A 27216-nucleotide genomic window follows, 5' to 3' on the forward strand; every position below is an offset into this window, starting at 1 on the left:
TGTTTTCTGTATACTATGAACATACATATATACTATAATTACCGCCGTGAATAGTACAGACCCCCTCCCCAGTAAACCATTGGAATTAATAGTAAATTATGCGACAAATACAATTTATTCATAATCTGATAATATATGTATGTAGTATACAGAATATCAGTGATCGCCGTGGATAGTAAACTATTGGAATTGATAGTAAATAGCATATAGTATATACATACAGAAAACAGAAAATAATTGTCCTGTCCCAAGTACTTATGCAAATTATGTTTAATTTCAAAATAGGCCTAAAGGGCAGCGGAATTCTTTTATAATTCTCAAAAAGTCAGTCCGATGACGGAAACAATATCTGTACGTCTTTATTTTTGTTTTCTTCCCAAAATAACCGAAACTGAAATATTTTAAGCAAGGATGATAAATGACTGGAGAATTTCAGGAAAGGTATCAAAAGTTATGGGTACTTGGGTACAGGACAATTGTTTTAACCCCTCCACCCTTTTCCCCAAAATTCCCACTATTTGTTTTTCTATCTATTTCAATATGAACATACGTTTAGTATATTATGAACATTCATTACTATAAATAACGTGTCTTTGCTTTTAACTTTCAATTCTCAGTTTATTAAATAATTCACGGCAGTCATTGATATATTATTGAGACCCTCTCTATTAAATGACCCGATGAATTTTTGTAAAAGATTTTATGACTGGAAACTTTCAGAAAAAGTATCAAAAGTCATAGGTACAATGGGATATGACAATTGTCTTCTAACCCATCTCCTCTTTTTTCCCCAAAAAAATCCCATTTGGTTTGTTTTCAGCAATTAATTAAATAAAGTATGCGTTTATAAGTATTTTATTATGAACATTCATTACTATACATAAAATGTATTTTCTTTTTACTATTATAGATGAATTCACAGTTAACTAATCGATCTACGGCGGTCATTGACATATTATATTTATTACCCTCTCTATTTAATAAACTCTGTGCCCGCCGTAGATAGTAAACTTGAAAATAATAGATGATTTTTTTGTGTTAAAAAAAAAATTAAAAGATATAAAAATTAACGTTCAGTCCGATATTAAATTAAGGGCATACGGGGAAGGTAATGACGTTGCTAACGTAATTTGTTATTTTCGCGACGTCAAACGGTGACATATCATGTAATAACAGAAAATAAAGGATGCAAGATTTAGAAAATGAATAACATTTCTAAGGAATTAAAAAATACACTCAGCATTGAGTAAAATGATATATCATCAACTTGAAAACATACACTAGTTGTTCGACTTTTCTGAAAATTACACAACCTCTTATCTTGATAATATAACTATTTTTTTTACATAAAAAAACCCTGTAGAAAGTTTATCAGGAGCATCGGCGTTTTCTTCTATTTTTAAGACATTTTAAGTTAGACATGTTAGAGGAGATATACTTTGGCTATGTATGATAATATAATCTGCATTTCATTTGATTAAGTTTAAATTAAACTTTTTGATTAACCGTGTTTTGAATTGGATACATTTCTTCAGTAAGGTAAGTTTTTACATTGAATGTTTTTGTTTAAAAACAATTTTATATTATGTTACATTCAATGTTGGAATTTTCATACAATTTCACGGCCGACACTCGGCTAACCGAGAGTTAGGTCGGTTAATCTATATTGAGTATGCGGCTATATCGGCGGTGGGTCTGTTAATCGGGTTGGTTATACGTCTGTTAAGAGTAAAACTCACAATTTAATGTTAAACTCTATTAAATATACAGATTTTTTGGCACATTATGAGAATCACATCAAAAAAAGAAAAGTGTCTGACAAAATGATATCTATCATAGAACATTTTCCACCATTAAAAAAAACGCAAAGCCTGCGCAATTTTAAGTAAAACGAAAAGGCGTCGCGCAAGTATGTGGTTTTTATGCTTGTACGCATAGCAATATTTTAGATAAAAAGCCAAAAACAATTTTTAGATATGATTTAAAGGACACAAAGTAGTACGATGGTTATAAAAAAAACACTTGTCATTGATGAATATTTCATAATTGTTATATAAGTTGAGTTATACCACATTTAAATGGATATTAGAGGAATACAGTCTGTTAATGGGTTGGACAATTTAAATCGTGTCAGTTAAGAGTTATTTAGCCACGACAGTAGTCTTTCTACCTTGAGTTTATATTTTCACATTGAAAAAAATGAGATGTACTTATATGGAAAAAATGACAATACGGTGCAACAGTATCCTTATAGAAAGAGCACTTTTATTTTAAATTTTTGTTTTCTCTGCATTTCATGAAAAGGATGTGTCACTTCAAATTAGCGTTATATGGACTGATTGGCCGCTCGAATTCGCATGAATTTATTATTTACGCCAAGTTATCAATTAGCCTTATATTTTTGTCTGTTCAAAATCTGTAACATCTATGAATCTGTCATGTGTTGCAATGTAGCTGTTTAAATTCCATGCGTTTTCTTTGGAATACTAAGGCTTTTCTAACTCAGGAATATATTACCTTATGCCGGCGTCACACATTGGCGGATAGACCAGCGTGCACCAAATGTACAGAGAAAACTGACAAAGTCGGTATACGTTAGTTGCACGCCATAAACGCTTAGCAATCGTCCAAAGCGCGTTGCAAAAGTTTGAAGTACGTCGAAATACAAAGGTAAAATTGAGAAAGGAAATGGGGAATGTGTCAAAGCGACAACAACCCGACCATAGAACAGGCAACAGACAAAGGCCACCAATAGTTCTTCAATGTAGAGAGAAACTCCAGCACCCGTAGGCGTCCTTCAGCTGGCCCCTTAAAAATATGCATACTAGTACAGTGATAATGGACGTCATAATAAACTCCGAATTATACACAAGAAACTAAAATTAAAAATCATGTAAGACTATAAAAGGCCAGAGGCTCCCGACTTGGGACAGGCCAGAAATTGCGCAGGGGATAAACATGTTTTTGAAATATCAACCCTCCCCTATACCTCTAGCCACTGAAGGAAATAAAATACGCTTGATGAACACTACAACCAGAGGAAATTTTTATGCAGCATAAAAAACATACAACATACGCCAACATACGTTTCTTGAACGCCGGATAAACGCTTAGCCTTAGGTACACTTCTAGTACGCCCAATACACGCTTAAGCATATTGGCAGCGTAAATGATTTTTAACACGCCGGAGCTTTACGCTGATGTGTGACGCCGGTATTAGTTGTATTTCCTCAATGCTTTTCAACTTTGTTTTTTGCCTTTTAAACATTTTTTCCGAGCGTCACTGATGAGTTTTTCGTAGACGAAACGCGTGTCTGGCGTAAATATAAGGCGCAAATATCAAATTTCAATCCTGGTATCTATGAGGAGTTTTTTTCCGGTATGTATTTTCCTTTGTACCGAGTCATCATTCTCATTTTCTGCCGCCTAAGGAAATGTCTGTACCAAGTTCTAAACCGTGGTTCTAAACAAGAAATAGACATTAGTAAGTTTTTTTTTATATTAGTGTTGGGTGCTGATTGAATGTGTAACAACTGAAAGTCATTTAGCCGACTCGCAGTCCGCAAACGTGCTTGTTTTTCTATCGAGTGACCTTCAAGGGGGTGTAGAGAAAGGTTGATGTTGAAAGGTTTGTCTATATTTGTTTGCATTATAAACATATTTCAGTTCATTTGATAATAAAAATCAAAACATTAGGAAGTTTATCTCTGATTTATATACTTGTTAACAATGTAAATGAAAAATTGGTGAAATTCATATCAATGAAATAGAATCCACATGATGTATGCGACCATTCTTTGATGAAATTAATATTACTTTGATTTTACACTTTTTAAAATCATTTCTATCAATTTTCAGATTCCATTGTCTAAACTTATGTTTCATTGTTCATGTGTTGTTTCCATTTGTTCTGGCCACTAATCTTGGGCCTATCTCTTTATTCAGATAACACCCCATATAGCAATTACATTATACGTGTAATGTCATTCATAACTCTAAACAGACCAATTAACAGACCGAGTTTTATACATCCGACCCATTAACAGACCATATTTTATCAAAAATTGAATAATGTCACCAAAATACCAGTTTTCGTGTAGATTTTTCACATATTGATGTTAATATGGTAAACAAACATAATGCCAGTCTTTTTTCGATGTTCAAAAGATTGCATGCAAGTAAACTCAACCAACTTGTCATTTTTGTGTACATTTTGTGTGTGTAAAATGTGTATAAATTTACTGATGAGTAACTCGCCTTTTCATTTTATAGATCGTTTATTGAAGCTAGAAAAAAAAAAATTACACCACTGGATTCAGTACTCCAAATCATTTTGTCAGACATGAATAGTTTTTATGATATAAATATAATTAAAAAGTTATACAATGAAACATGCTGACCTTGCACTGATTTTCACGATAACACCTGATTAACAGACTTTAGCCAACCCGATTAACAGACCCACCGCCGATATAGCCGCATACTCAATATAGATTAACTGACCTATCTCTCGGTTAGCCGAGTGTCGGCCGTGAATTTATGCAGACATTTTATAAAACGATAAACTCATGCACAGTAAACAACCGTAAGCATGTATACTGTTAGCTGCAGAACCGTACGTCTTTGGTCCTTATGATATTATTTTACTATTCTAGAAAAAGAAGATTCATGTAATAACAGAAAATAAAGGATGCAAAAATGAATAACATGTCTAAGGAATTAAAAAATACACTCTGCATTTAGTAAAATGATATATCATCAACTTGGAAACATACACTAGTTGTTCGATTTTTCTTAAAATTACACAACCTCTTATCTGGATTATTAAACTATTTATTACATAAAAATATCTGTAGAAAAAAACACTGCGTTTCATTAAGTTTAATCAGGAGCATCGGCGTTTTCTTCTATTTTTAAAACATTTTACGTCAGAGGTGACATACATTGGCTATGCAGGTTAATATAATGCATCTGCATCCAAAAAGTAGAACAGAGTTTAAAAAAATGCGATAAGACAACATTCATAATAATAATAATGACTAGAACACACCCACGGAATCGCGGGGAAAGAGAGCGTATGAAAACTGTAAAAAAAATATAACTGGAGAATTTCAGGAGAGGTCTCATAAGACAAAGGTACTTGGACACATTGTTTTGCCCTCCTCCTTTTTTCCAAATACCGATTTTTTATTCATTCTGTTTTCTGTATACTATGAACATACATATATACTATAATTACCGCCGTGAATAGTACAGACCCCTCTCCAGTAAACCATTGGAATTTATAGTAAATTATGCGGCAAATACAATTTATTCATAATATATGTATGTAGTACATGTTTACAGAATATCAGTGATCGCCGTGGATAGTCAACTATTGGAATTGATAGTAAATAGCAAATACACTTTGTTTATAGTATATACATGATTATAGTATACAGAAAACAGAAAATAATTGCCCTGTCCCAAGTACTTATGCAAATTATGTTTAATTTCAAAATAGGCCTGAAGTTTGAATCTTTTACATATCTACAAGATTGGCTAGTGCAATGTAATGCTGACGAGTCATGTGACGTTGATTGGCGGGAAACAAGAACCGGATCCGAATGAGGCAATAATCATTTCTCTTTAATTAAATTGGTTTATCTTATAAAAGCGATAAACCGTATTAATCACAGAATCCATTTTTAGGCAAAAACATAACAAACAAATAACTATTGTGGAAATAACGGCCACAGTTCACTTAGAATGACGAGGTCTGACATGATTACAGAATGCCGACATGCTAGTTTTAACTGACAAATCTGTGCACCATTGGTAGCAATGGATGCTCAAGTTCCTCCAGGTTAAATTCTAAAGAGAACGAGGGTTATGATCCCCAAATACGTCGGGTCTTATTCGCATCACCCCCTGGTTTCAGGGGAGTAAAGATTAACATTTTTTATATTATAAAACACTGAATACATAGGCCATACTATGTAGCATTAACAGTCAAGCTCGAACTGGTACCAATTCAGAACCGGCCACTCATATTTTTCCTTTTGTAATAGCTTTGTTATAAAGGTGCTGTTTTTGAAGATATCACTTCTTTCGTTGTATTATCCATGTTATATATATTTATCATCATAAAACGCATTATTTTAGCGGTAATACATCCACTGATAAACCGATCATGAACTACCAATGGGTTTACTAAAAGAGTTGTCTCGCCTTAACCGGCTTAGTTGAACAAAAAGTATTCTAAAGCACATATGTTTGGAACTTGTTAAATATTTCTAAGAGATATAATGCGATAAATCAGGAAGTTTCTTCATAAAAATAAACAGTATAATCAATAAAACTGAACATCTGTGTACACATTCGGAGATTTGGGTAATAACTAGACTGATTGGTCACTGCAAAAGTACAATGCAAGATGGTGGTATGCCATGAATCTACTCAATTGCTTTGTTAATCTGTAATATGCACTAATATTAGTTTTCCATTTTCAATTTTATTATCCTCTACAAAGTTTACGAAAATACATTACCTGTATATATAATAAGTGCTATCCTAGGCACTCCTTCAAAGTCGTGTACATTTCGGCGTTTTGCATTTGCGCCGATCTGCACTTCATTTGCGCCGATTTTTTCTTTCATTTGCGCCGATATTTTCTTTCATTTGCGCCGATTTTTTTACCGGTAAATTACAGGTAAAAAGATATGAGAAGATGTGATATGAGTGCCAATGAGAGAAATCCAAGTCATGTTATTTTTCATTTAACATTATAGACCTCTTCCATTAGCCACTTGTACAAATTTATGAATTTCCAATCATAACATGTATATAACTGTTGTCCCCTGATCACAGTGGGAAGGTGGAAGAAGGCCTACAAGATACATATCCAGACATTTTCCCTGACCGTAACAGTAGTTCTTTAGTCTCTGTCTTTCGGACATCTGCCACATATTTATGCTCGATCTGTGTTTTGACAATAAAATCCTTGGTGACTCTGGCTTTACACAGTTTTATAGTACATTAGTAAGCTATGTTGTTATATTTCAGGACACTTATCTTCCAATATGAATGGCCCTTAATGATTAAAGAATTGTCTCCTCAGCTCGTTTCAGTGTGCAATATGTCTATCATGTTACAATGAAGTTTCAGAAAAATATGAATCAAAATTATCTTAAACATAAATGAAAAACATTTAGAACCAAATTTTACCAATGGTATAGTACATGTACAAGTATTAATTTACCTGTAAATCTAATTAGGAGCAAATAAAAAATTGGCGCAAATGAAAAAATGAAATCGGCGCAAATGAAAGAATGAAAATTTTCAAAATCGGCGCAAATGTCATACGCCCGTACATTTGTATAGGCTAATCTATATTTTAATTTTAAACAAGTAACGTGACCAATATTTTAGAAACCAAGGGAGTATAGAACGTACACAAAAAAAATCAATCATATCAATCAATACATAGAAAGTACCACATATCCTGTACTAACATGACTAAATTGGCAATCTCATGCATTCCTAGTAGTACTTAAAATTCGGATACAGCTAAGCAGTATGTGCCGCTTTTTTGGAAAGTTCAAACTTGAATAGTTTTACGTCGAATATATTTTTTGACCTAAAAGAACTAGGCGTTTCCTGTACTAAATTGGCTACCCCATGCATTCCTAGAAGTACTTAAAAAAATTCGAATACATGTTTTTGGAAAGTTCTATCTTGAATAGTTTTGCGTCGAATATATTTTGTGACCTAAAAGAACGAGGTGCTAGAGTAAAATTCCATGGTATTACTTTAAGTAATGGATAGTTGATTTATTCCGACTAGAATTAAAAAGATTGTGTCCATCAGTTTCTAGATAAGAATGCTAAATGTTCCTTTTGATAGAAGGGAATAGATCAAGAGTATTTGAAATAAATTTAAAAATTCATCGAGTTTCCCATCTAGATAATATGCGTGTTCGTTTGTAAAAGTCCTTAACAGTAACTTATATACCGCATATTTGTTTTGTTTCTAAAAATAGATGTGGGGAAGCCCATAGTTCGTGCCGACATGTAAAATAAATATGATAGTAAAATACAAACGTATTAAAACATCAATTTTCACATATCTGAGTTAGATAAGACAATCAAAAATAATCTACACAATACATGTACATGTATCATGTGTATATATACAATAACATTATCGCACTTCAAAGTAAAGAGGATGTTGTGTACCATGCTCTGTCTGCTGCTTCGTGAGTTATAAAGTAATTTGATAATTGTGTGAATAGTGCACATAATTCTCTTATTTGCTCTAAGTTGACTTGTTGGTAAACTAACTGTCCTGTCCATGAGCATAAGTAAGCTATTTGAAACCTATACAGACTATTGCTTGTATAACTATATTTGCTTGTATCACTATATGAACTATATTTATGCAAGTCAGAAAATTTAGGGTCGGGCTTGGTATGTAGGATTCAATAACGTAAACATGAGCTCTGCAAATCTCTCACAAGTTCAACTGACGTGATATTTCATATCAAAATCAAATATCAAATTTAATATAAGCATATTTTACAACAGGAACACATGCATAATGTAAATAGCTAGGCAAACATGCAAAAATTAAAACAAGCAAGCTAACAAGAAAATAAACGCAAATTGAAAAGTATAAATATATACATGTAACTGAGAAGCTCACTCGTGTAAATAGAAGTGGTATGATTCAATTAGACAACTCTTCACAGTAGAACAAACGGCAAATAAAATAATAACAAAAAGTCATTTTACTGCCTTCAACAATGAGCAGAGCCCATGCCACATTAACTATAATTATTAGTAGTCACTTTTCTGCCTTCATTTATGAGCAGAGCCCATACCACATTAACTATAATTAGTCACTTTTCTGCCTTCATTTATGAGCAGGGCCCATACTGCATTACTATCAATAAGTCAGTGTACTGCCGTCAGCAATGAGCAGAGCCCAAGTCGCATTAATAACATTTAGTCACTTTTCTGCCTACAACAGTGAGCAGTGCCCATACTGCATTAAACGAAGTCATTGTACTGCATTCAACAATGAGCAGAGCCCATGATACTGCATTAAAGAGTAATTAAAACCCAAAAAGAAAAATGTTAAACAAGTCAAACGAGAAAACAGTAGGCATAATTTATGTACATTTTTTTTTTTATAGTAATGCCGATTTGAGTGTATCAAACAGTTTAGGAAATATTTAAGACTGTACATGTTCAAAGGATTTCCACTTGTAAATATTTTAATCTAAGCCATCGACTCTGATGGATTTAATCTAAAGCTATCGCGTCATCCGCCACAAAATTTGTCTTCTAACTCTCATATAGTGTATTTCATCTATTACACGTCAGCTGAGCCATCTAACACATAGTGTAAAATTGTGTATAATAGTGGTAGAATCTATATAGTAAATAAAGATGAGGAATTTGCACTTATTGCCCTCGTGTGTATCTTGTGTGTAATAGCGCTAAATTTTAAAATTTTAAAATATATGACATCAAATTATAATAATAAATAATCCTTTCAGTAATCTTATCTTATCACCATCATATTATCTTATTCCTAATGAGATAAATATCAATTAGAATAATTATACACCACAAAACATCAACTTTTTTTTTTTTTGTATATATAAATTCAACATACCGAGGTTAAAGCTTGACGAAATCTGCAAACCGCTGGAACCATGCAGGTAGTGAATTCTTTGGATCAGTGGCTTTCCTTCTTTTAAATCGTGTTTTCCTTACAAGTGCATCTTGTGCTGTGTGGAATTCTAAACGGGGGCTCCTGGTGTGAAGATTTTGTTCTGCCATTAAATTGATCACCGGTCAATGAGCCACTGACAAATTGGAAGCTGTCCCTGTCATTCGAGCATTGTATAACTTTTAAGGCGAAGATACATTATTAAATTGTTCTAATAATCTCACAAACATAAACATGTCGAAAGAAGCTGGATGTGTTCCTCGTGTTGATGGCTCGGTTGATGGCATCGGATCGTGTGGTGACAGTTCGGTTTACCTTTTAATATCGTCGTTTGCTGACCCTTGCAAATGAAAATCCTTTCTTGGAGAATTGTCTTGTCTCTACGATAGTTTCATTTCAAAATATTAGAATATTTAGAACACTTTACACATAATAATACACATTTGCTTTTAAAACTTTTTGACTCCTGTGTAAAATCAGTCATTCTCTATGGAAGTGAATTGTGGGGTCCGTACATTCTTAACCTGGACAAAAGATTAACACAAGGTTCAAATGATGATTTAGAAAACACTTTTTTAAATTTTGCTCCTGAAAAGGTTCACATTCGATATTGTAAATATGTACTTGGTGCCACGAAATATGCTTCTAATACTGCCAGTATGGCAGAACTTGGTCATTATCCAATCTCTATATTTGTTATTTTACAATCTCTTAAATACTGGCTATATTTGTATAAAGACCCTCTTTTGAATTTTTCAAAATTAGCATATAAGTCAATCGAAGAAGTTGATTGTACCTTTCCATGTACCTTCAATAAACACATTTTTAAGTTTCTAAAATTAATTCATTTTGACCATGTTTGGAATAATAAAGGAACTTTATCAGAAGGAAAACTCATATCTGCAGTGAAAAAGATATTACAAGAAAGATATGGAAATTATTTTTTATGTTTGATAGGTGAAAAGCAAAACAAACTACGCACATATTACAAGTTAAAAGAGGAATATAAACCTGAGACTTATACAAAGTTAAATATCCCAAAACAATATATTAGACAATTATGTAAATTAAGAATTTCTAACCACAATTTACACATTGAAAAAGGCAGATATAATAAAACGCCTTTGGATCAAAGAATATGTAAACATTGTATGGATAACAAAATTGAAGATGAGTTTCATTTTATATGTGAATGCAACCTCTATCACGAGGAGAGAGAAAAGTTTTATGATGACATTGTTAATATTATACTATGTTTTTGCAATTTAGATAATTTTGATAAATCTAAATATTTAATGAACTGTTCGGAGACTGATGTTCTCACCAGATTTCTTATATATATAGACAAATGTATTTTGATTAGACATTCATCAGTGGGAATAATTGCATAATATTGAAGTTTGAGTTCTGCCTCTTGCTTGTTATACGTGTCAAAATTGTTGGCTGTTATGTTTTATTGTTGTTTTGTTGTGTATATGGTTTTTTTATAACGTGTTCACATGTTTCAGAGATGATCCTTTTGTACTGGATTTTATACTGAATAAAATTAGTTAGTTAGTTAGTTAGTTAGTTTACACTGGACAATAATACGTGTATACCAGAATAAAAGAAGATTCATGTAATAACAGAAAATAAAGGATGCAAGATTTAGAAAATGAATAACATGTCTAAGGAATTAAAGAATACACTCAGCATTAAGTAAAATGATATATCATCAACTTGAAAACATACACTAGTTGTTCGACTTTTCTGAAAATTACACAACCTCTTATCTTGATAATATAACTATTTTTTTACATAAAAAAACCTGTAGAAAGTTTATCAGGAGCATCGGCGTTTTCTTCTATTTTTAAGACATTTTAAGTTAGACATGTTAGAGGTGATATACTTTGGCTATGTATGATAATATAATCTGCATTTCATTTGATTAAGTTTAAATTAAACTTTTTGATTAACTGTGTTTTGAATTGGATACATTTCTTCAGTAAGGTAAGTTTTTACATTGAATGTTTTTGTTTAAAAACAATTTTATATTATGTTACATTCAATGTTGGAATTTTCATACAATTTATGCAGACATTTTATAAAACGATAAACTCATGCACAGTAAACAACCGTAAGCATGTATACTGTTAGCTGCAGAACCGTACGTCTTTGGTCCTTATGATATTATTTTACTATTCTAGAAAAAGAAGATTCATGTAATAACAGAAAATAATGGATGCAAAAATGAATAACATGTCTAAGGAATTAAAACATACACTCTGCATTTAGTAAAATGATATATCATCAACTTGGAAACATACACTAGTTGTTCGATTTTTCTTAAAATTACACAACCTCTTATCTGGATTATTAAACTATTTATTACATAAAAATATCTGTAGAAAAAAACACTGCGTTTCATTAAGTTTAATCAGGAGCATCGGCGTTTTCTTCTATTTTTAAAACATTTTACGTCAGAGGTGACATACATTGGCTATGCAGGTTAATATAATGCATCTGCATCCAAAAAGTAGAACAGAGTTTAAAAAAATGCGATAAGACAACATTCATAATAATAATAATGACTAGAACACACCCACGGAATCGCGGGGAAAGAGAGCGTATGAAAACTGTAAAAAAAATATAACTGGAGAATTTCAGGAGAGGTCTCATAAGACAAAGGTACTTGGACACATTGTTTTGCCCTCCTCCTTTTTTCAAAATACCGATTTTTATTCATTCTGTTTTCTGTATACTATGAACATACATATATACTATAATTACCGCCGTGAATAGTACAGACCCCTCTCCAGTAAACCATTGGAATTTATAGTAAATTATGCGGCAAATACAATTTATTCATAATATATGTATGTAGTACATGTATACAGAATATCAGTGATCGCCGTGGATAGTCAACTATTGGAATTGATAGTAAATAGCAAATACACTTTGTTTATAGTATATACATGATTATAGTATACAGAAAACAGAAAATAATTGCCCTGTCCCAAGTACTTATGCAAATTATGTTTAATTTCAAAATAGGCCTGAAGGGCAGCGAACTCGAAATTGTCTATTCTTTTATATTTCTCAAAAAGTCAGTCCGATGACAGAAACAGTATCTGTACGTCTTTATTTTCGTTTTCTTCCCAAAATAACCGAAACTGAAATACTTCAAGCAAGGATGATAAATGACTGGAGAATTTCAGGAAAAGTATCAAAAGTTATAGGTACTTGGGTACAGGACAATTGTTTTTAACCCCTCCACCTTTTTCCCCAAAATTCCCACTATTTGGTTTTCTATTTATTTCAATATGAACATACGTTTAGTATATTATGAACATTCATTACTATAAATAACGTGTCTTTACTTTTTACTACCAATTCTCAGTTTATCAAATAATTCACGGCGGTCATTGATATATTATTGAGACCCTCTCTATTAAATATACTTAGTGAGCCGATGAATTTTTGTAAAAGATTTTATGACTGGAAACTTTCAGAAAAAGTATCAAAATTCATAGGTACATTGGGATATGACAATTGTTTTTCTAGCCCATCTCCTCTTTTTCCCAAAAAAAATCCCATTTGGTTTGTTTTCAGCAATTAATTAAATAAAGTATGCGTTTATAAGTATTTTATTATGAACATTCATTACTATACATAAAATGTATTTTCTTTTTACTATTATAGATGAATTCACAGTTAACTAATCGATCTACGGCGGTCATTGACATATTATATTTATTACCCTCTCTATTTAATAAACTCTGTGCCCGCCGTAGATAGTAAACTTGAAAATAATAGATGATTTTTTTGTGTTAAAAAAAAAATTAAAAGATATAAAAATTAACGTTCAGTCCGATATTAAATTAAGCGACACACAGAAGGTTTTTATGTATTTGCATTAATCAATAGAGTGTGAAATCGATTATTATCAGCCTTTTGATGTCGTTTTACAGTAAAATGTCAAAAGGACCAAAAACAAGCAACTAGGTAAAATTTCTTTATGGACATATATAAAAAAGAAGATGTGGTATGATTACCAATGTGACAACTGTCCACTAGAGGCCAAAATGATACAGACATTAACAACTATAGGTCACCGTACGGCCTTCAACAATGGACAAAGCCCATACCGCATAGTCAGCTACACCTTCGCTATCCAAGGGTTACGATCCACTTCCGCTCTCTTCAGCGAGAAGAGAGCGGGAGTGGATCGTAACCCTTGGATAGCGAAGTTGTCCATTCGTTTGATGTGTTTGAGCTACTGATTTTGCCATTTGATATGGGACTTTCCGTTTTAAATTTTCTGTGCAATTCGATATTTTTTATTTTACTTTTTACAGTAAGAGTTTTTGATAGGTCAGTTTCAGGATGTACACATCTGAAGAGCCAAACATATCTAGAATTAAACTTTTTTTGGAACCTGATTTTGGGTTTATATAACTGTCAGAAAGTAATTGATGGGGAAAAAAAACATATACCATAAGGCTGTGCACTTCTTTTTTTTTTTTTTTTTGATACGGCTATTTGAAAGTACCCCATTTTTAATGATTTTCTCATTTTTCATTATTTTTACCCATTTCTGGGCTATTCATATAAAAAAACTCACAGTTTCACAATTTATTTGTTTTTCATACTTTCACTTAAGATGAAGTGGACCAATCTTAATAAGTCCAACTTAAATAAACTATTGGTTGGTGTTTATATTGGAAAGTTTTATAAAATGTTGTTGCTTTTTCGTGTCAAATTGAACATGCTGTCAATGTTGTCAATTTGGGATTTTTCTCTCTGCTTTTTTCAGAACAAAAAGCATATTATTTTAACTTCTTTGTTTTAATGGTTGAAAAAATATATATCGAAGTGTTATTTTTATATAACAAAAGAAAAACAAAATTGATATTATTGATTATTATCTTTTTACAAGTTAGAATGGCGTAGAATGCAATCGAATATGTTAAATGGCCATTCTACTGTCTTTGGAACATCATTGTCAAAGTATTTGGACACCTCAAAATTATATAGATCCTTCAAATACGTTTTACTTAACAATTAATATAACACGTTATTTCATGGTTGTAGCATAAAAATGTAACTATGAGAATTGTATTCTTCCCTTTTTGTCTTTGTTTTTGTATCAATAACCCATAGGGTTGTAAAACCGTTGACCGTACGCACATCTTGGAAGCGTTTCACACAAAATGTGCTTAAATAAACGATTAAACACCCTAATAAAAAAACAAAAAAATAATTTAATCCTAAAATTTAGTTCACATGTGATTTCGTTTCAGACGATAACATCAAAATGTCGACAGAGGCTGCACCTGCGAATACTGACCATTTTAATCCCATCGCTTTTCAATTGAAATCTTTAAAGACATTTGGAGTTATACAGATGGTATTAGGTGGTATCCTAGCAACCATTGGAGGCGTCGGTTTAGTTTTGGATAAGAACAAAAAGGATTGTTATATTTCATTAGATGATGTCTTCTCTTTCCTTAAATTTAGTTTCTTAAAATGTGAAAATCGGTCAAATGATCTTATTGGAATGGACGGTGCGTGTTTAGGATTATCTATATGGGTAAGAATAGTCATTCTTTGTAAGATGAATATCATGAACTTTTAGGGCGGATCCAGCCATTTTCAAAAAGAGGATTCCCAACCAAGGATAAAGGATCCGCCACTGCACTCGATGTTATGGAATATGGTTTCTAAAATTACAATCAAACCGTTTACACTAACCTAAAATTGTATTTTATGGAAAACAGTTTTCAATAAACAACTGCGCCAAGTTTCCATTAACTTTTAATTAGTTTGCCTCGTACAACCGAATGTTATTAAACTTAAACACTATGCTCATTACCACAAAAACAGATCAAATTTGAAATGAACTGGCGTTACTTTTACCATTCTTGAGTTATACCCCTTTATAAATGGTAAAGTGCTTAAACTGTCGTTTACGTTCTTTACATTAACTTTCCTTAATTAAATTTCGACACAATGTTTATTACCACAAAACACAGATCAACTTTAAAATCGGGTGTTGTCACTTTTACCGTTCTTGAGTTGCGCCTTTAAAAAAAATATATCCCTAATTAAGTGTTCAATTTAAACTAAAAAAATGCTAGAATCCATTCGTATGCAACTTTAGTGAATTGTTTATATCTATTGACATGAGCTCCATTTCGTTTTTTTATAAATTTTGAATATGAAGTGTCCGAGTTTGTTCTTTTTTAGGGGATTCGTTAAAAAAATTATGATTTTCCAGTTTTCGGACAATAACTTAAAAACACTTTTACCAATTTGCCAGAATCTTAGGTGAATTGTTTATATCTATTGACATGAGCTCCCTTTCGATTTTTATAAATCTTAGATTTTATATATTATTGGTATTATGTGATTTTATTCATAAAAAGGGGGGATTTTCAAGTTTTCTGACAATGCTTTGAGCAGTTATCATGAAACTTTGTCGACTGGTTTATATCTATTAAGATAACATCCCTTTAATTTTTTAATGCATTTCTGATATGACATTAAAAAGTTTGAACTTTATTCTTTGAAAAAGCGACGGGCGTATCATGACTCATGGAGCAGCTGTTTATTTTAGTTTGAAATACATACATCCATACACAATTCACAAATAAATTAACTGATAACTGATATACTAGTGTGGACATTTATATGATGTTGTTTGATGGAATTATAACCCTTTTTCATTTTCAAATAAAAGGGGTAAAATGTTGACCTTTTTCTACCTTCTTCTGTATAAAGCTGATATTACGCACGTACGTTAACGAAGAATTTATAGAAAATTAAAAAGAGCTATGATTTCTAAACAACATTTTAAGCTTATCAATTGAATATTTATAATTATCAAATCCGTATGTTCTAGAGAACGTATTCGTACTATATGTATCATATGTTTTATGATATAGGTAATTGTTACTGGTGCAATACCAATGTTCATGACCCAGAAGAGAGAAACCGAATGGAGAAGTCTGGTAAGATTCTTTTCATTTTTTTTTTTATTCTTTTCTCGTTTACATTGTTTAACATTTGTCATTTCGGGGCCATTATAGCTTGCTGTGCGGTATTGGCTTTACTCAATATTGACGGCCTTAATTACCATGATCGACCTTACTATTACAGTTGTTTTCCTAAATATAGTTTGGTCTTTGGTGGAGAGCTGTCTTATTGACAATCATACATCACATCTTATTTTCATAATTGTGTACACTGTTTCGTCTGAAGAAGACATATGTTTTTAAACTATTAGACCATTAAGCATCATTTTATCATGGTAAACAATTATAAACGTATTTATGTCTCAACATGATACGCAAGACTTATCAGAAATGCAATTTCTTATCTCTAAAGTTTCTTGTTCTATGTAGAAAAAATAAATGTGTGTGTAGCTTTTTATAATATCATTATTATTGCATTTCTCTTTCTTTTTAAGAGACTGGCGTTTATGGTGTGCAGTATTATTGGAGCGTCAGCAATAGTTCCAACAATTGGAGCATTGGGACTAGCTGGTTTGATCTTTGTACGTATTTATCTGATGCGAGTTCATGGATCTGCTTACCCTTCCGGGCACCTGAGATCACCCAAAGTTTCTGGTGGGGTTCGCGTTGCTCAGTCTTTGGTTTTATATTTTGTGTTTTGTGTTTTGCATTTGTTTTGTGTACTGTTTATTATTTGTCTGGTGAGGTTGAATGTCCCTTTGGTGTCCTTTAGTGTCCTTTATCGGACCACAGATGAATTATCACGTTGTGATTGGTTAAACGCCGTCACGTGGTGACCCCCTATGAGACCGAATGGGGTTAGTAAGTTTCATAGGGGGTAAATGGTGACGTCATCTATTAATGTTGTTGTGTTTCATTGTTTATTTTCCAACAGAACATGCAGCATAAAAAGTCCGGAGTCCGATAAATTCGTTATACGGTTAATTACTGACCCCCTACGGATCCATAGAGGGTGAATAAAATTCATAGGGGATTCGGCCTCCGGCCTCACCTTTGGTGTCCTTTAGTATTCTTTGGTATCCTTCGCTTCTCTTTCATGTCGATAAAATAGAAATGAATATATATATACTGATAATGCAATGTATATATGTATATAAAAAAATACCCGTTGATAAATTAAGAAATTACTTTAAGAAGCAAAGATTATTACTTCTTCAGTAAAGTTGAATTTACTATTCTCTTTATATTATGTACCATTTAGTCAAAAAGCTTCTGACCTGTTTGCGTCTTTATACATCCCTGTAACTCATTTCACAAAATAACTTACGACAAAAATTGTTCGTACAATGTAAGTCATGATTACAGTTTAACTTACAATCATTTGAAAGACAGTGGCTCTTTTCACAAAATATCGTGAACATTTTGTGAAAAGAGCCAAGGTCTTTCAATTGTCTTGGTTTGAGCATCCCGATGAAGCTAAATATAGAAAAGTGTCATTTACATTTACTAGTGTATGTTCAATGTGTTAACTCAAGATTCATTGTATTCACCTTAACAAACAACTTATGACTCCACATTTATTTTCTTTTGTCTATATGATAGATATAGGAAGATGTGGTGTGAGTGCCAATGAGACAACTCTCCATCCAAATAACAATTTAAAAATTAAACCATTATAGGTTAAAGTACGGCCTTCAACACGGAGCCTTGGCTCACACCGAACAACAAGCTATAAAGGGCCCCAAAATTACTAGTGTAAAACCATTCAAACGGGAAAACCAACGGTCTAATCTATATAAACAAAACGAGAAACGAGAAACACGTATATATTACATAAACAAACGACAACTACTGTACATCAGATTCGTTTTCCTCCCTTTTTATATAATCATATAATTTTTTCATTGTGCGCGTTATATATGTACTCTGTTTTTTTGTTTAAACGAACATGTGTACACGCTCATTTATATGAAGGAAAACCTTGCACCCTGGTTTATGATATTTTTTTTAAGTAATGTTGAAGTAATAACTGTTATAATAATTGACATGATTTGTAAGATGTTTCAAAAACTATATTTTGCTTTTCCCAGCGTAGGGCATTCTTGCCATGGGCAGTAGGAACATGGGCAATTTCAGTGGCAATAATGATTACAGCTTTCCTCACGTTTGTATTGACCATAGTCTCTTGTTCGTACTCTCTTTGCTGTGCTCCAAAACCAGAGAAGGAACAAACAGTAAGTGCAGTAAAACATCATGAATAATTTGAAACCTGATAATCAAAGATGATAACAAATACCTTCGAATACATGCATATATATATAGTTCTCTTAAGTTTACTACCGAAATTTACTCAAAGTACCTTACTTTTAAATTTACTGAATCTAACATAAACAGCAGTAAATGTCCTTTTTGTCGAGCCTTCGACTTTAGTCGAAAAAGCGAGACTAAGCGGTCCTACATTCCGTCGTCGTCGGTGTCGTCTACGTCGGCGTCCACAAATATTCACACTCTGTGGTTAAAGTTTTTGAAATTTTAATACTTTCCTGAAACAATCCTGGATGTCTACCAAATTTGAACAGAAGCTTGTTTATGGTCATAAGATAGTATCCAGAAGTAAACTTTGTAAAAATAAAATTCCATTTTTTCCGTATTTTATTTATAAATGGACCTTCCTTTTCTGACGGTAAAATTACATTCACTCTGTGGTTAAAGTTTAAAAAAAAAAATTAAATAACTTTTTCAAACTTTCCTGGATTTCTACCAAACTTGGACAGAAGTTTGTTTATGATCATAAGATAGGAAATGTTGTAAAAAAAATAAATCTATATTTCTGTTTTTTGCTTTTAAATGGACTTAAATTTTCTGCCAGGAAACAACACATTCACTCTAGATCTGTGGTTTAACTTTTTAAAATTTTAATAACTTTTTTATACTTTTTTGGATTTGTACTAAACTTGGACAGAAGCTTGTTTATGATCAAAAGCTAGTAGCTAGAAGGAAATTTTGTAAAAAAAAAAAAATCCTATTTTTTTGTATTTTACTTTTAAATTGACTTAGATTTTCTGCAAACAACACTTTCACTATGTGGTTAAACCTTTTATAATTTTAATAACTTTCTTATACTATTTTGGATTTGTAATAAACTTTGACAGAAGCTTGTTTATGATCAAAAGATAGTATCAACAGGAATATTTTATTGATTTATTTACTCATTTGTTTTTAGCTTGCGATTAACAGAAAGAGTAGGCGAGACACTGGATTCCCCGTAAGAATTTTCTAGATACAAACATTTCAATTCCTAAAGGGAAACTTCATACTAAAATTAACGACACGTTTCCTCACGTTTGTATTGACCATCGTCTTCTTTATTCCCTGTTGTTAATTTTCCTTTTTTTAAACGTAGATGTTCCCCTGGCTCCATCACATATACGGTGTTAATATTTCCCAACTCGTTCGTTATGCCCATGTGTGTAGTGATGTCATCAATTTTTCGAACGTAATCAATAAAATTGAGATAAAATGGGGAATATGTCAAAGAGGCAACAACCCGACCAAAGAGCAGACAACAGCCGAAGTCCATCAATGGGTCTTCAACATAATGAGAAAATTCCGCACCCGGAGGTGGTCCTCAGCTGACCTCTAAATAAAACTGTACTAATTCAGTGAAAATCGACGTCACACTAAACTCCAAAACATGATAAATGAACTAAAATTAAAAAAACATACAAGACTAACAAAGGCCACAGGCTCCTGACTTTGGACAGGCGCAAAAATGCGGCGGAGTTAAACATGTTTTGTGAGATCTAAACCTTCCCCCTATACCTCTAGCCAGTGTAGAATGAAACACATAGCAATACGCACAGTGAAGCTTAGTTCAAAAGAAGTCGGAGTCCGATGTCAGAATAGGTAACAAAAGAAACTAAGCAAAATGACAATGAAACATAAATGAACAAAGGACATGTCAGCTCCAGACAATAATTAAACTGATTGTAAGAATATGATTTCATCATATGAAAATCAAGTACGACCCCTCCGGTAATGCATCACTGGTAAAATAGTAAGTCATGGACTCCGTTACCATAATTTACTTAAAACGTTTACTAAATTCTTTGATTCATTGATGCAAAGATTTGCTGTACGTGTAGAAAATGGTATTTCACATCCTAAATGTTACGGTAATGTTGAACTTAGAGCGCGGAAATCATTATGTCTTCCGTGTAAACTCATTTACATATTAGGTTATCTTACCAATGTTGTAACTAGGTCTTGGAATATAGTTTACATTGACACAACTATCGATTTTGTCATCAGTTGATTAAAAACATAACTAAATTTGTATTTTTATCAAAGGTTTGTTTATTGGGATGTATAAATACACATCCATGGTCATTTTCTATATAGAAGTTACCTACTAACAATCCTATTGCCTGTCGATACTTTAATTTTTGGCATTGCGCAAGTCAAGTCTTCTTTGACTGTCAATGACGTTAAAATAATAAATCCCTAGTTGATTTTAGCGCTGATGCATGGTTTTTTTTCTCTATTATTAACTGTTTTTGTCATTTAACTAGCTTTCGATAACTCTCAATTCGTACTTTCGTGTTGATTTGACTTTTTAGTACAATTTGTAATGTTGTTTTTTTATTTATTTAATGTTTACATATTTCGTGTTATATCTCTTCTCTCTATTTTTAATATATACGTGCCTTGATAAGCGTTTGATAAGACTATACTAAAGTTTTCACTTCTGTTCCCGTACTATGAAAAACAAAATTATTTTCATACACCAGTGTACATTATTTTATTTGGCAGCATTGTGTCCAAAGTTATGGTTATCTTTCTGATATTGTTTACATCTCACCCCTTGTTTTATTGATTTTGTATTTACAGTGTGTCGTAGATCAAATTTATTCGTTCAGTGTATGTTCACTTGTTTGTGTTATAATATGTCTTACCATTTCAATTGATATGTTATAGTGTGTCTTTCTATGTTGTGATGTTACACTGTTGTTTTAAGTAAGGGTGATGGTTGGTACCTTTTAAATAGTTATCAAAGGTACCAGGATTATAATTTAGTACGCCAGACGCACATTTCGTCTACATCAAGACTCATCAGTGACGCTCATATCAAAATAGTTATAAACCATACAAAAATACAAAGTTGAAGAACATTGAGGATCCAAAATTCCCAAATTTTGTGCCAAACACGGCTAAGGTAATATATGTCTGGGATAAGAAAATCCTTAGTTTTTCGAAAAATTCAAAGTTTTGTAAACAGGATAAAATTTAAAATTGAGAATAGAAATGGGGAATATGTGAAAGAAAAGAATCAACAACCCGACCAAAGAGCAAATTACAGTCGAAGGCATTTGTTTGCACCCGTCCTTAGTCAGGAGACTGATGCTCAGTGGTTGTCGTTTGTTGATGGGGTTCATAAGTTTAGTCAATTTCTCGTTTTTTTATATAGATATAAGGCCGTTGGTTCTCTTGTTTGAATGCACAAAAAACCTTACAAATATAGATTTATTTCATCTTCTAGCCACTGTTCAACTACTGAATTGTATGTTTTACTTACTTGTACACTTGGTACAATAAAAAAACCTGATAATAAATTGTTCAAATAGGGCCTTTGAAAATAGTGGAATTAATTACTTTTGGAGTGTCAAAAACTCGTTGGAAGTACTTGATAAATTGCATGCATATATTGGTGATTTTGAATCTGTTCAAAGTTTTGATTTTTCTACCCTATATACCACTTTGCCTCATATTCTTATTAAGAAAAAAATTACATCCCTAATTAACTGGGCATTTAAAAAGTCGGAATGCGAGTACATATGTTCAAACTCTTTTAGATCATTTTTTAGTAGCAATAAACAAAAGAACTATGTCAATTGGACATGCTTTGATACTATTTATGCGCTTGAATTTTTACTTGATAACATTTTTGTTCGCTTTGGAGATTCCGTATATCGTCAAATTATTGGAATTCCAATGGGGACTAACTGTGCACCACTTATTGTGGACCTGTTTTTGTATTGTTATGAGTTACAATTTATTACTAAAATTAGCAAAGACCCATCAAAGCAACATTTGATACAAAAATTTAACAATACTTTTAGATATTTGGATGATATATTGGCTCTCAATAATGACGACTTCAGTATGTATACTAGAGAAATTTATCCTGTAGAACTTACTTTAAATAAAGCTAATGATAACAATGACCACTGCCCTTTCCTCGATCTTGATATCTATATCATAAACGGGAAACTTAATACAAAAATTTACGATAAAAGAGATGATTTTTCATTTCCTATTGTTAATTATCCATTTTTAGATGGTGACGTTCCCTTGTCACCATCTTATGGTGTTTATATATCTCAACTTGTACGATTCGCTCGTGTATGTAACAACGTATTAGATTTTAGCGAGAGAAATTTATGTATTACTGAAAAATTATTACACCAGGGTTTTCGATATCACAAACTGGTCAAAACATTTACTAAATTTTATCACCGGTATAAGGAAATAATTCGTAAATATAACTCAACATGCAGACATCTTATACGTTCAGGTATTTCACATCCAAAATTTTATGGAAATATTCTTTATAAAGCACAAAAATGTCAGTATTCTCCTCAGAAACTAACAAAACCTTTAAATAGACTTATTAAAAGGGGATATAGTTACGATACTGTTGTCAGGTCATTAAAGATTGCATATTTTGGCTTTAACATTGATTCACTGATAGGGTCTTTGCATCGGAACTAAACACATTTATTTCTAAAAAAACAGTTGTTGGCATGACACGGGTTATGTTCTTCTCATATATTTTATGATAGTATGATACTAAACCCCTAATGGGAGGGATTGTACCTGATATTCATATGATGAAGACATAATCTTTCACTCAGTTTAATTGAGGTCTGGAGCTGGCATGTCAGTTAACTGCTAGTAGTCTGTTGTTATTTATGTATTATTGTCATTTTATTTATTTTCTTTAGTTACATCTTTTGACATCGGACTCGGACTTCTCTTGAACTGAATTTTAATGTGCGTATTGTTATTCTTTTACTTTTCTACATTGACTAGAGGTATAGGGGGAGGGTTGAGATCTCATAAACATGTTTAACCCCGCCGCAATTTTGACATATTCACCATTTCCTTTCTCAATTTTATTTTACACTAGTATTAGGTCCTCTATTGCTTGCTGTTCGGTGTGAGCCAAGGCTCCGTGTTGAAGACCGTACTTTAACCTATAATGTTTTTCTTTTACAAATTGTGACTTGAATGGAGAGTTGTCTCATTGGCACTCATACCACATCTTGTTATATCTATATTTACATTAGATACGATGATTTCATTGTAACCCATAGCATGATGATAGCTTTATATGATTTTTTAAGCCAACCACTATAAACGTTGCTAACGTTATACCAGCTCAGGTACCGGGCTATCAGTTTCCTATTGGATACCAACCTAATCCTTACCAACAGGGACAAATGATTATGCCAATGCAGTTCACAGAAGCGGGTCAAGTTCCAGGTTATGCACCAGCTGCATCAGGATATCCACTGTGTCCGATAGGTCCATACGGAATGGTACAACAATCTCTAGCTGATGGTAGTTCACAAAAGGCCAATGATAAAAACCTGTGTCCGATAGGTCCATACGGAATGGTACAACAATCTCTAGCTGGTGGTAGTTCACAAATAGTCAATGATAAAATCATTGAAATTGATTGATTGTGTTCAAAGTGACCTTTTAAACACTAAAAGTCATAAGAAACCTCAAATTAAAAAAAAAATATGCATATGTTTTTTTATAACTAAATGGATAGTTTTCATTATACAACTTATGTACATATACATTTTTCTGAGGAAAATTCTTTAATTTGTCCACATTTAGAAGAAGTTTACTTATTTTTAATTGCTTGCTTCCAGGAAGCAATTCGTCGACATATTTTCCGTATGCATAGTGACCGGAGCGTAACCCTCCTCGTAAAAATCCGGTGACCACAATACGCATAGATCTGTCATTGAAATAAACAAATATCTGATTATACATGTTAAACACGTGCTCAAAACCCATGCTTTTTGTGATTTGTTTACAATGAGGTGACAATCGGTGAAACTCGGCTTCAAAACACGACATTTAATGAGCAGCCATATTTGTTAAATCATAACAAACAAAGAGAAAAAAAATTGACGATTATATGATATATTTGCAAAAATAATGATAAAATCGTGCACAGAGGACTAAGTTTATGATGTATACATGAATCATACATGCATTGGTTCAGGAATTGGACAAACATTATTTTTCACCACTCACTCGTTACATATGACTTTATGTTTAGCTTCAATTTGCTTATTTATATACGTTGTCTACACATGGTAAGGTTTTGGGTATAACATTTTATTACCTGCTTTTTAAATGTCAAGCCATATTTATTTCTCTTATTATATAAATTAAAAAAAAGTAGTACATGCTAATTCGTTCATTTTTACTTTTTTTTAGTTGATTTATACTTAAAACTAGTCAAAGTGATGCCCCGCACTCAATCTGAAGTAACAAAGTCAATGTTGAGATATTATTATGTCTGGGAGTCAGAAATGATGCAAAGTGTTATTTTAAAATAGAATTTGTTAACGGGATTTTCTCCCAAAAGCGTAAATATAAAATCAAAACCCTGGTCACATGCACACCTTTAATATATGTACAAACTGCCAGCAAAGTGAAATTTCCTAGCATTTAAACTGTAGGAGGAGTTGTCTGGAATAACTATATAACCATAATGGGATCGAGGGACGGGCAGACGTACGGACCGACTGAAGTAAACCAATATGCCCCTTAAGTCAGAACAAGCAAAATTTTCAATTTCACCAGTCACAATAAATGGTCTATTTAATGAGATGATCAAACTTGACATTAATAAATCCACCGGATCCGATACAAGTACATTACCCAGTGTTACCCAGTGTTCGAACGAATGCAAGAGTAACCCTGTTTTTAAAGCTGGTGAAAAATTCATTGCAATAAATTATCGACCATTTTCTGTACCTTCCGTTTCATCAAAACTTTTAGAAAAGCATGTTTAAAAACATTTGTATGACTATCTAAAAAGATTAGATCTTTTACACACAGCACAGTCTGGGTTTCGACAAGAACACTCTTGCCAAACTGTCCCTATTAATATTATCGATAAATGGATACAGGATATGAATGATGGTGTTATCAACGTAGCAGTCCTGTTGGATTTTAAGAAAGCTTTTGATGTAGTGGATCATGATATTCTCTGTAAAAAAAACTTGAAATCTACGGATTTTATAATCATGATAATACTGCTGTTTCTTTTTTTTAAATCATATTTGAATGAAAGAACTCAACAAGTACAAATTGGTACTGCTCATTCTGAAAAACTTTATATCAAGTATGGTGTCCCCTAAGGCTCCATATTAGGCACACTTCTGTTTATATTAAACATAAACGACCTTCCTATTTATATGAAAAATTGTTGAACTGATTTATATGCCGAAGATTCAACTTTACATCTTTCTGGTAATTGTTATCAAACTCTACAGTCAAAGGTACAAGAAGATTTACATGGTGTTCAGGAATGGTGCAATGCTAGAAACAGACCCTTTCGCTCCTTCTGCGCCCTTATTCAAACACTTAACCTGGATGACAGTTGAACAGAGAATAAAATATCACAAGTTTTTGATGAAATTTAAGTACATTTAAAATGCCCCATCATATCTTACTAAAGAGTTTCATTATGTTTCAGACAGAGATCCATACCCCTTGAGAAATTCTGTTCTAGGAAACCTCAAACTCCCTAAACCAAAAACAGAATTGCTCAAAAAATCTTTTATGTATCCTGGATTATTCTTATGGAATAATTTGCCAATACCATTAAGAAATATTACAATTATTACTTCTTTCAAATACAAAATAACAGATCATTTATTTAAATCAACCTAGCTTTATAGATAATATTAAAAACTGATTATGTCATTATGTTTATTTTTTCATCACATTTTATCAAGTTGTATTGAACATTGTTATCATACTTGACTTTAAATACTAATGTGTGGAATGTATATGTTTGCATTTTGTTTGATTTTCATGATGAGGGCCTCAGGGAAGATTTGTTATATTGGCTTACTGTGGAACCCTCTTAAAATAAAGTATTGTTGTTGTTGTTGTTGCTGTTGCTGTTGTTGTTGTTAAACTGTACACTGATATTTTCTTCATAATCTTAAAACCAGATACTGAAGGAGATTTGACCCGTTTCGTAAAGTTTATTAAATGTAGTTATTGGTTAGAACAAATAAAAATATGGACCAAATCAAGTACACCTTTTAGGGTGCGCTCGACTTTAGTTACTCTGCACGAGGTTTTTTGGAATTTACAGGTTGGATAGAACTTTTTGTAAAAAATAAAACACTAGCACATCATAGAAAAGCAAGTGAGTAATCTACATTTCAAATTTTATAACAAAAATCTCTTTATTAAAGGCTGTGGATTTTCTATAAAAAAT

At 32.2% G+C, this 27216-nt stretch overlaps 1 protein-coding gene across 4 annotated transcripts; it reads left to right on the forward strand.

Annotated features, from left to right (window-relative positions):
* Positions 1 to 1471: 1471 nt before the first annotated feature.
* On the forward strand, positions 1472 to 26838 carry LOC134720978 (uncharacterized). 4 transcript variants are annotated; one of them, XM_063583611.1, is made up of 6 exons: positions 1472 to 1539; positions 15000 to 15289; positions 16644 to 16709; positions 17168 to 17254; positions 18764 to 18907; positions 24080 to 26838. In XM_063583611.1, exons 2-6 carry the CDS (start codon positions 15014 to 15016, stop codon positions 24416 to 24418), a joined length of 912 nt encoding a protein of 303 aa, XP_063439681.1. In that variant the 5' UTR covers positions 1472 to 1539; positions 15000 to 15013; the 3' UTR covers positions 24419 to 26838. The 4 variants fall into 4 exon arrangements, with proteins under 4 accessions (XP_063439681.1, XP_063439677.1, XP_063439680.1 ...); XM_063583607.1 differs by lacking the exon at positions 1472 to 1539 and adding an exon at positions 7933 to 8341; XM_063583610.1 differs by lacking the exon at positions 1472 to 1539 and adding an exon at positions 7933 to 8248.
* Positions 26839 to 27216: the final 378 nt, after the last annotated feature.

The sequence above is a fragment of the Mytilus trossulus genome, chromosome 6 (genome assembly GCF_036588685.1).
Source record: "Mytilus trossulus isolate FHL-02 chromosome 6, PNRI_Mtr1.1.1.hap1, whole genome shotgun sequence".
NCBI lineage: Eukaryota > Metazoa > Mollusca > Bivalvia > Mytilida > Mytilidae > Mytilus > Mytilus trossulus.